This window comes from Podarcis vaucheri (assembly GCF_965113315.1).
Source record: "Podarcis vaucheri genome assembly, chromosome: 14".
NCBI lineage: Eukaryota > Metazoa > Chordata > Lepidosauria > Squamata > Lacertidae > Podarcis > Podarcis vaucheri.
The window spans coordinates 54,614,130-54,625,056 of NC_138752.1; the positions used below are offsets into that span (position 1 = coordinate 54,614,130).

General features: G+C 53.2%; 2 protein-coding genes across 2 annotated transcripts in view; one reads left to right on the forward strand and one right to left on the reverse strand.

Annotated features, from left to right (window-relative positions):
* Positions 1–10,927, reverse strand: part of MGRN1 (mahogunin ring finger 1) — a gene marked incomplete at its 5' end in the record, with an annotated part of 82,230 nt that overhangs the window by 18,725 nt on the left and 52,578 nt on the right. The gene's annotated exons all lie outside the window — the stretch shown is intronic.
* UBALD1 (UBA like domain containing 1) lies at positions 2,885–10,486 on the forward strand. Its single transcript, XM_082199957.1, has 3 exons — positions 2,885–3,046; positions 4,544–4,606; positions 9,712–10,486. Exons 1-3 carry the CDS (start codon positions 2,909–2,911, stop codon positions 9,991–9,993), a joined length of 483 nt encoding a protein of 160 aa, XP_082056083.1. The 5' UTR covers positions 2,885–2,908; the 3' UTR covers positions 9,994–10,486.

A 10,927-nucleotide genomic window follows, 5' to 3' on the forward strand; every position in this document is an offset into this window, starting at 1 on the left:
TCACCAGGCTGGATGACAGCTGACAGAGAGCAGAACACGGGATTCCTGCACTGCGAGGGGTTGGGCTAGATGGCCCCTGGGTTTCCCTTCCAACTCCACAATTCTATGCTTCTGTGAAAGTCCTGCACAAGAGCCCAGAAATGCAGGCCTCGGCCGAGGACCCTCCTCACTCGCCCGCCCTATAAACTGCGCGCAGCAGCGGTTCCGAAGCCGGCAGGAGCCGCCCTTTGCCAGACTGGCCGGATTCCCTGCCCTGGAGCCGCCACGTGACGGGGACCCTCCCTGCGCCCGCCTCCTCTGCAAGCTCATTGGCCCTGCCGGATAGTCCTCTTACCTAATATGGCAAGGTTGCCCGCGCAGGATCTTTGCTCACTGGTTGGCTCCACCTGTCAGTCCAGCTGTATCCGTTCCCGCCCCGCAACAAGTAGGACAACAAAGCAAAGGCTTCTGGGTAATGTAGTCGACCCAGCGCTAGAGAAAGCGGCGGGGCGAAGAATTGGGACCCTCAGGGGTCATCTGGTCCAACCCCCTGAATGAAGTACATAACAGCAGGAATCACAGAGCAGAGATCTCCTTTGGTTGTGCTCGCCTGGATCTCTCTAAATCAAGTGAAGTGGCTGAATTAAACCAATACCTTATTGATTTCCTCCTGCAGCACCATCATTCGTCATCATTAGCATTAATAGTGTGACTCTGTATTCCTTGCACAGATTCATATGATTTTATTTTGTATATAGATATACATAAGTAGTATAATGATAATTATTGGAAGTTACATATTTTAATTTGTCATGTAAGTGTAATATATTGTATTTGTTTGTTTTTCTAACTTTTCTTGTTTTTATTCATTTGTATCATCTTTTGTATTATATGTTATGTATATTTGTCTATGTGAAAATTAATAAAGATTTTCTTTTAAAAAAGCATTAATAGTGTGACTCTCCTGCCCATGATCTTGGAGGAGAGCACAGGGCGCCGCCACAAAGGAGGCTCCGCAAAGGAGGCTGTGGAAGAATGGCGTGGCAGGGGCAGCGAAGGGCTATGAACGGGCCCATCCATCCCGTCATAAGAAAAAGCTGCTCCTTTTCCCTTTATGGGGTACCCAAGAGCCCGTTTAGAGTCCTTATGTAGGTTCTCTATTGGTAGGAGAAAATAACACAGGCCAAGCAGAGAATATTGAGAAGCAAAGCAGCTAGTAAGCCTGATCTTTATTAAACTGTTGCAACAGAGTGCTCAGAACCACACGCAGGAGGGAGTAGAGGAACCCAGAACAATGGTGCGCAAGCTCTTATATAGACTTTTGAAATTGTCCACCCTATAGCCCAAGACCACCCAACCAAACCATCATTCGTACATACACTGCAGAAAGAGGTGGTCCCCAGCAGAAATTTGAGTGTGTTGTTTCTCTCCTGTCTGCCAGAATACCTGATAATGCTTTATCTCAGAGGTGTCCAAACTTTTTTCAAAGAAGGCCAGATTTGGTGAAGTGGTCATGCATGAGGGCCAACCAAAGCTGTTGAGTTTTTTTAGGATTTTACCCCAGGAATTAAACTGCCACAGGGGTGGGATTGAATTGACCGGCAGGCCGGATTAGTCCCCCGAATCAGACTTTGGACATGCCTGCCTTATGATTGCATTTTCTGGGTAGCCTGGCAATTCCTTTGGGGTGGTAAATACTTGCTGAATCCCTTATGCCCGGGGTGCCCAAACTTTTTTCAAAGAGGGCCACATTTGATGAAGTGAACATGCGTCAGAGCCAACAAAGTTGTAGAGCTTTTTTAGGATTGAAGTTTTTACCCTGCAGGGGCCGGATTAAACCGACCAGCGGTCCGGATTACGCCCCCAAAATGGACTTTGGACATGCCTGTCTTACACAAATTGATAGTGTGCTCAGTTTAACAGGTACTTGCAGACTGTATTTACAGTAAGGCCCTACAGTCCAAAGACCATTCGAAAGCTTTTCCCATTTCCTTCCACCTTGCAGAGAAATATTTGAAGTCAATTTGGGAGAGTCAAAATGCCTTTAGGATTGCTCTCCTGTACTATTTCAGACATGTAATTTATATACCTATGTATGTTATTGCCTTGTACATTTATGAACATTTATTCTATATATATCAGACCTTAGAATTCCTGTAACACCGGACAGCCCGTCAATGTTGTGCGGGGTCGACTGGCCACGCACTCTGTGTAGGTTCAGGAACACGCCACTGGGGAAAACGTCAGTATCCCAAGCGGCCCTGGGGGCTGAGCCTTGTCCCCCTAAGCCATGGGTAGGCAAACTAAGGCCCGTGGCCGGATGCGGCCCAATCGCTTTCTCAATCCGGCCCTCGGATGGTCTGGGAATCAGCGTGTTTTTACATGAGTTGAATGTGTCCTTTTATTTAAAATGCATCTCTGGGTTATTTGTGGGGCATAGGAATTCGTTCATTTTTTCCCCTTCAAAATCTAGTCCGGCCCCCCACAAGGTCTGAGGGACAGTGGAGCGGCCCCCTGCTGAAAACGTTTGCTGACCCCTGCCTAAGTAAAGAAGGGCAGACCCGTCCAGCGCGCGGCTTTTGCGGTGCCAGCGCAGAGTGCGCGCGTCCAGAGGCGCAGGAGAAGCAGAGCCCCAGTCCCTCCTCTCTCTTCCCTATGACATCTCCGCTGCAACACCCCCCCTCGAGGTACTCTGTACATGCTCAGAGGGCGGCCCGTCGTGCCCAGAGAGGCTCCTTCTCGGGAAGCCGGCGGCGCGGCAGTTCTCCTTGGACGGCAGCGCCGCGCGCAGCCGCTTGGGCCGAGCAGGCGGAGGCGGAGGCGGAGGCGGAGCACAGCGGGCAGCGTCCCCGCCCGCCGGGCCGCCCCCTCCGGCTGCCCCGCCGCGCCTGGCCCTGCACGGCGGAGCGCGAGAAGGCGAAGGCGCGCCATGGCCTCGGCGTCGGGGGGCAGCGGCGCCTCGGAGGAGCTGAAGCAGCAGCTGCTGATCGGCCAGTTCGTGGTGGCGGCCGGCTGCGCCGCGGACCAAGCCCGGCAGCTCCTGCAGGCCGCCCACTGGCAGTACGAGGTGGGCCGCGAGGGAAAGGCGCGCCCACCGGGGGGCTGAGCCCCCTCTCGGCTTGGGAAAGGTCTAATATTGGGGGTGGGAAGCAAGGGGCGTGTGGGGTTGGTAGGATCGGAGCGGGATTCCGCCCTCGGGGCATGGGCAGAGTGCCTGCCCATCGCGCTCTTGCGGGGGCCACTTTTCCCATCTCCAGCTGGGTTAAATGCGTGCGCCTAGCCGGGGAGAGAGCGAGGTCCTTCCTCCTCCCCAGCCAGCCGGGCCTGATCCATGCCCCAACCGGTTTACGTGGCCTCGTTGAGTAGCAGGTGTCCGAGGCCGGACCGGGATGGGGGAGATGCAAGAGAAAAGAGAGAGGAAAGTTCCGACCAGAAAAGCCCGGTGTTTCCGACGAATGCACAATAACGTGTCATAAAATGCAGGTCACATTCCAGCAGCGCCCTGCAGGATTCCAGGCATCCGGACCCAGCAACCCTGCTGGACTACAACTCCCATCCTCCCTGACCGCTGGTCCTGGGAGCTGGGGACGATGGGAGTTGTAGTCCAACAACAGCTGGGGATCCCGGTTAGAGGAAGAGCAGCGCTGATCAGTGCCTGGATGGGGGACCAGCTGGAGACCGCAAATGTAGCTGCTCCCTCGGGTTCCATGGAAGAAAGATGGGATATAAATGCAAGACAGGTAAAATAAATGCACCTGTACATCCCCCTCCCCCTGCAAAAAAATGCCTTGCAAACCCCACCAACAGAACTTCCAAAGGCTCATGAACTTTCTCCTGGCTTCTGCTAGAAGCTACTTGCTTTTGGAGGAAGTGTGTTTGTTTGCAGGGAGGGAAGGAAGGGAATTCAAATATTGAGTCTTCGGTTTGCTCAGTCAAAGAGCAAAGGACACATTCTAGCATCTGGGGATCCTATTAAAGGTCTAGCCTCCCATTAAAACCCTGCTCTAACCAGGACTGAGATTATCCCCCTCCTCACCTTGCGGGGTGGGGGCTCCCTTGTGTTCCACCACCACCTCCCTACTGTGCTCTGGGGGGGGCAACCCTCCAGCCTTCATTCATCCTTTCATTTATATCCCACCTTTTACTTCCAAAGAGCTCAAGACGGCATACATGGCTCTCCCCTTCCTCCTTTAATCCCCACAACAGCCCTGTGAGGTCGCCTAGGCTGAGACCCTTGTCCCCCCCCCCGCTCTAACCACTACGCCACACCGTCTCTTTCCCCAGCTACCTAGCTGCCTCTAGAGCAGGGTTTCCCAAACCTGGGTCTCCAGCTGTTTTTGGACTACAATTCCCATCATCCCTGACCATTGATCCTGCTAGCTAGGGATGATGGGAGCTGTAGTTCAAAAACAGCTAGAGACTCTGACTGGAATTGCTTTTGGCCCTTTAATTGTGTGCATGTGCGCATCTGTGCATCAATCTTAACAGCATCTTAGGCACAGGACTGCAGGCCAGCCAGCAACACTCGGGTTACCGCTTCTTCCCGCTTCCCCTCTTTCTACAGACAGCTCTCAGCACGTTCTTCCAAGAATCTGGCATCCCCTACAGCCATCCCCACCATCAGATGGTAAGTGGCCTGCAAAACGTTTCCTCCTTGAGATGTTTATGGGATGAACAGGGCAGTGGCGTTGCGTGTGGGGTGCGGGGGGGGGGCGGCAGCACCGGGCGCAACACCTGGGGGTTAGGGTTAGGGGGCGCAAATCCACGGGTTAGGGGGCGCAAATTACTTGCCTTGCCCCGGGTGCTGACAACCCACGCTACACCACTGGAACAGGGCTTCCAGAACCTGGAAGTGAGTTTTGAGTGTGGATGGGGGGCAGGCAGGAGAGAGGCGTGCTTGCTTACCCCCCTTGGTCTGCAGAGAACCTAAGAAGAGCCTGTTGCTGGATCAGGCCAATGGCCCACCTGGTCCAGCAACCAGAGGCAGGATTGAGGGGAACGCGCCCGGTTTGTCCGCACTGGGCAACGAGGGGCGCCACAACAAGGACTTCAAAGTCAAGAGGTGGGGTGGGGGCTGCCTTTTGGCATCATGCAGGCCGCTGGTGAAATTTGGAAGCCCAAAGCCGGCATCCTGTTCTCCCAGTGGCCAGCCAGACCCCCCCGGGGGAATCCACCCACAAGCAGGAGACCTGGGCACAGAGCAACTTTTGCCTCCTGTAGTTTCCAGCGGTGGACCTTCAGAAGCATGGCTGACCATGGAGACCCAGCATAGCCGTCCTGGCTAGGAGCCACCAATTGCCCTCTTCTCTGTGAATTGGTCTCATCTTCTTCTAAAGCAGGGGTCAGCAAACGTTTTGAGCAGGGGGCCGGTCCACTGTCCCTCAGACCTTGTGGGGGGCCGGACTATATTTTGGGGGGGAATTCCTATGCCCCACAAATAACCCAGAGATGCATTTTAAATAAAAGCACACATTCTGTGGCTATTTGTTTATATCCGTGACTCCCGCTAATTGATTTGCGAACCTCAATTAGCAATTTATGGCCGCCCGGCACACTTCTGCTGCGGCTTTCCGTCACGACTCAGCAGAGCTTCGCACAGCGGTGTAGAACTGTCACGTAGCTTGTCTCAGCTCTCAGACAAACACACAGAGTCCAGGTTTGTCTATTTACAGCTTTTATTCCAACATTTCATAGGAATTTCCAGGACTATTTGCAGCCATGACAAAACTGCATCCTTTCCCCACAAAATACCGAGTGGGACTGACAAACTCCTCCCAAGCTCCTCCCAAGCTTCCAAAACTGACGTCAGAATGGTGTGGCATCCTGGGAAGAACTTAACCTGTTAAGTTCCAAACCCAACACCCCCCTTTGCCGCACATTCTGACAAGACCTTTTTGAGTTCAACACCTTACCCTTTGCCTTGTGCTCCTTCCCAGCATCTTTCCCAGGCACCTGTTGAACCCTTTCAACACTCCCAGAATCACACTGTGCGAATCTCGCCCACGCACATGTTGCCTGGTATCTTTCAGGTGGAATGCCCTTTGTTGTGCGACTAGACCTTCTGGGCATAAACTCAGATGTTACCTCTGACTCACTGCCACCAGGAAATGTGTCCTCAGCATCACGGGATTCCCCCTCTGACTTAAAACGTTTTCGAATCCTCTCCATTACACTCACAGGGGAACTAGGCTCGCTTTTGGGTGTTCTCCTTACATCTTGTGGAGAAACTACCGATACCTCCTCCTGTTCCTGACTTTGGTCAGTTACCTGATCGTCATCATCAGACTCAGCTTCTTCTTCCTCCCCCTCAGAATCTTCCTGTTCTGAGAGACACTCTGAAAGAACATCACGCTTGACAGCAGCTTGTGTCTTTTTATCCTGCTCATAGAACTCAGCGTGTTTACTGATCAGTAACTTACTCTGATCACCTGATGGAAATGCAAATCTCCATGCACTTGCTGTTGGCTCATACCCACAGAAGATCATTTTTCGGAACTTGGATCCATCTGGCCCCTGCAAAGCAGCAGGTACCGGCACAGACGCACGTGACCCGAACATACGCAAAAAATGAATCTGGGGTTTCCTGCCATGCAACAACCCAAACGGTGTGTCCCCTACCATGGAATTGTAGGTGCGATTCCAGGTGAAGCTTACATACTTGATTGCCTCCAGCCAAAACCTTGGAGGTAACCCAGAGTCTTCCAGCAACACCTGTGCAGTTTTAACCAGAGCCTGACACTTGAGCTCTGACACTCCCCTCTCATTGGGTGAAGTCACTGTGTGACGTATCCCTTTCTTGTGAAAGTACTTCTGCAAAGCAGAACCTGTAAACTCAGCTCCTCTGTCACTTGTGACAGCTTGCACTTTGGTGGAAAACCTTTGTTCCACCTCCTCAATCCACCCTTTGATCAGCTGTGCTGCATCATCCTTGGATTTGAGACCATGTATCCAGGAATTCTGAGTAAAATCCTCCTGCATCGAGAGCAGAAACCTTGACCCTCCCAGACTTGGTTCCTTTACAGGACCCCACAAATCTATGTGAACCAGTTCAAAAGGCCTTGTTGTTATCCTTTCAACCTTTGGATAACTGCATCCTTTTACCTTTGCCAGTTTGCAAGTTTCACAACTTACAGCATGTCCACATTCTGAGATCTTACAACCATTGGAAACTTCTGGCAGCACCTGTAGTTCTTCAAGAGAACTATGAGCTGTACGTGTATGCCAAGCATGTACGCATGAATCATGATTGGGAATTGTAGCACGCAGTGCTTGTGCTTTCTCAACCTTCCCACCACCCTCCAGAGACGTTTTAAGAATGAAGAGATCATTCTGCCCCTTTTTAACCTTGGCAAGCATCCTCCCTCCTTTGGAGATTGTGCACACATCACCCTGAAAACAAACCGTAAATCCCTTTTTCAGTAAATAAGGCACAGATAAAAGACAGTGTTGCATCCCAGGAACAGTACAACACTCCAACGTTTCCTGTAAAACACAAAAATGCAAATTTACAGCATTAGTCATTTGTCTTTTCTGTCCATTTGCAAACAGTACAGTTTTCCCGGCAGGAATTGCCGTGCAGTTCCACCTCTCGACTGCAGGTGTCTCTGGAATCAAATTGCGATTAGCTGCAGAGTCAATAACAAAACTTAGCCTTTGGCTTGTCCCACGGCTGTCTTCAGCCAACGCCAGACTAGCCGTGATCTGATACGTCTCCTCCTGGCACCTGGCACGTCCACCAGCCTCAGTCTCACGCCTGGTTGTTTTTCCAGACCGGTTGCCATGGAAACCCGCCTGTTTCCCATGAGAAGTGTCCTTGAAACCTTCCTGTGCAGCTGCTCTCTGTGGGCAGTCTCGGCGTACGTGGTCAGCTGACTTGCAAATGTAGCAACGACGAACTTCAGTGGAAAAACACTGCCTGGGGCTCCTCCCAGCTGGCCTCCTTCTCCTTCTTCTGGAAAAGCACTCCTTGCCAGATCCGCCCCCCCTGAACTGCCGCTCCATTCCAGCAGATTCAGTGGAAAACTTTTCAAACTTGCCTTTGGAACTTTCCGCCCCCCCGACTTGCTCACTAGCACTCCTTGAGGCTAAATCATCAGGAACAGGGGCTCCAGCCATCTCTAGGCTTTCAGCTTCCATCTGCCCTAGGCCTCCTGCTGAGCCTTCACACAGACGTTTCAGCACACTCCAGGCCTCACACGCAGATTCAACGCCATCCAGGTGATGTTGCAAATTAGCATGAACACCCGCTCTCAACATGCAGACTTCAGCTCTCATAGCTTTCTCCCTCTGCATTTTCTCCTCCAGAGAAACAGACTTCAGCCTTCCTGCATCTCTGTCCACCAGTTGCACTGGTTCCCTCTGGGAAATGTCCCAAACCTCCGTGGCTATAAACCACGCTCTCACCCATCTTGCCCAGGTATTCCACGCTTGGGCGGTGAGTTCCTCAAGCTGTTCAAACGGAGCTTGAATCACCTCCTGGCCATCTGCCATCTTCCCCCGGGGCCCAGCGTACTCACGTAAACAAACAGCCGCTCTCCAGCTCCCGGTCTAGCAGGTCAGCTCCCAGCTGAGATCGACTGCCTCACCACTTCAGGCAGGACTCAAAGCTGTCTCAGGCATCGACATCAGCTTGCCTTCAAACGCTAGGCACAGCTCTCAGCTCACAGCAACAGCGTCTTTCAGCTTGCTTGCTTCCGTGCTCCTCTGCTAGACACCGCAGATTTCTCAGCTCCCGGCAGCTCTTCCGTGACAGTTTTACGATAGGTGATTTAGGTTACCCATAACCTGTGGCTATTTGTTTATATCCGTGACTCCCGCTAATTGATTTGCGAACCTCAATTAGCAATTTATGGCCGCCCGGCACACTTCTGCTGCGGCTTTCCGTCACGACTCAGCAGAGCTTCGCACAGCGGTGTAGAACTGTCACGTAGCTTGTCTCAGCTCTCAGACAAACACACAGAGTCCAGGTTTGTCTATTTACAGCTTTTATTCCAACATTTCATAGGAATTTCCAGGACTATTTGCAGCCATGACAAAACTGCATCCTTTCCCCACAAAATACCGAGTGGGACTGACAAACTCCTCCCAAGCTCCTCCCAAGCTTCCAAAACTGACGTCAGAATGGTGTGGCATCCTGGGAAGAACTTAACCTGTTAAGTTCCAAACCCAACACATTCTACTCATGTAAAAACACCAGGCAGGCCCCACAAATAACCCAGAGGTGCATTTTAAATAAAAAGGCACATTCTACTCATGTAAAAACACGCTGATTCCCGGACTGTCCGCAGGCCAGATTTAGAAGGCGATTGGGCCGCATCCGGCCCCCGGGCCTCAGGTTGCCTGTCCATGTTCTAAAGCCATCTAGGTTGGCCTTCAGGAGTTTAATTATGTCTTGTGTGAAGGAGCTTCTTTTCTCTGTCCTGACTCTTCCAACTCTCAGCCTCGTTGGGTCTCCCTCTCCCAATCCCCCCAACCCCCCAGGGCTGCTGCAATTGGGGCAGGACTGGGGACCTTCTTCCTTCTGCATGCCTAGCAGCTGCTCAGCCTCCTTCGAGACAAGCTTTGCCCAACATCCTCTGCCTTGTTTTTCTCCGGCGTCAAACAAGCTGAGCCAAAGGGATGGGGAGTCCGGGATTTTGTCATGATTGCGACTCTGCCACAGGAAGGATGGCTCCGTGGCAATGCTGGGGGGCACCCGCTCTGACCTCCCCCTCTTGTCTTCTTTCCCTGCAGATGTGCACGCCTGCCAACACGCCTGCCACCCCGCCCAGCTTCCCCGAGGCCCTCGCCATGTTCTCCCGCCTCAAGGCCTCGGAGGCAGCCACCTCTCCTCCCCTTCCGCCGCCCCCACTGCCCCAGCCCGGAGCCTTCCCCTGGCCGGCCTGCTCCCTGCCTGGGCAGCCGGGTGCATGGACTGCCAGCCACCCTCTGCAGCCGACAGGCTGGCCTGGAAGCCTCTCCCAGCAAGGCAGCTCCGAGCCAAAGACCAGTGCTACGCTCGAGGCCGAGAGATGAGGAGACAAGGGCCACACAGCAGATGTGCGGGGAGTGAGACCCACAACGCTTCAGAGACATGGACAGAGAAGCCCCTGACAGCCCCAGGGGGGTTGCTTGACTCTGGAGTTTGGGGGCACCAGGCCTAGCTGCAAGGGGGAGGCTGGTGCCAAGGTCTCTGAGTGGCTGTTGTGTTTGAGATGCACTCAGAGCAAGGTGGGCACGAGAGAGTTCTGCTTCCCCACTCCAGTGCCTTTGCTGTATGCGGGTGTGTGTGTGTGTCACTTTTGCAGGCTTTTCCTGGAGGAAACCCGCCCCTGTTGGGCTCCCAGCGATTCACTTCTCTCCTGTCTCTGCCACCTCAGCTCTGCCCAAGGTGGGCATTGCCACCCATGGACCAAACCGCATGCTCAGATTTCAACTGCCCCCCATGGAAAAGTGGTGGTTGGGGTTTTGGTTTTGTTCTGGTTTAATAATCTGCCATTTTTTAAAAGGATTAAATTTCTTTTCCGGATGTGTTGTTTGTGGCATGGCTTGAGCAGAACGATTAGGGTGTGTGTGTGTGTGTGTGTGTGTGTGTGGAGACTGGATGCTTCCCCACTCCAACCTTCAACTCACTGCAAAGGAGCCTTGGGGCGGGGAGGGGGGCGGAAGGGGTGGTCCGACCCGGGTGGCACTTGGGGGGGGGGTGACAAGATGGCCCCTGCCTCCCCCCAGCTGTAGAGCGGCCGAGGGCACACGCCATCCATACAGGCGTCTGCATGGGCTGCCTCTCGCACAGCAACCCTAATGGCTACCACACATGTGCACTCTGTAAGGGACGCCGCACATGCGCAGTTTGCACTGGCTGCCCTGCCAGAGAGGGTTCTTCCGCCACTGCTTGGAGCAAGGCTGAGCAGAATGCCAGGGGGGGCTGCCCCCTTGTGCCCCAGGCCAGGTTCCCATGCTCTCTCCA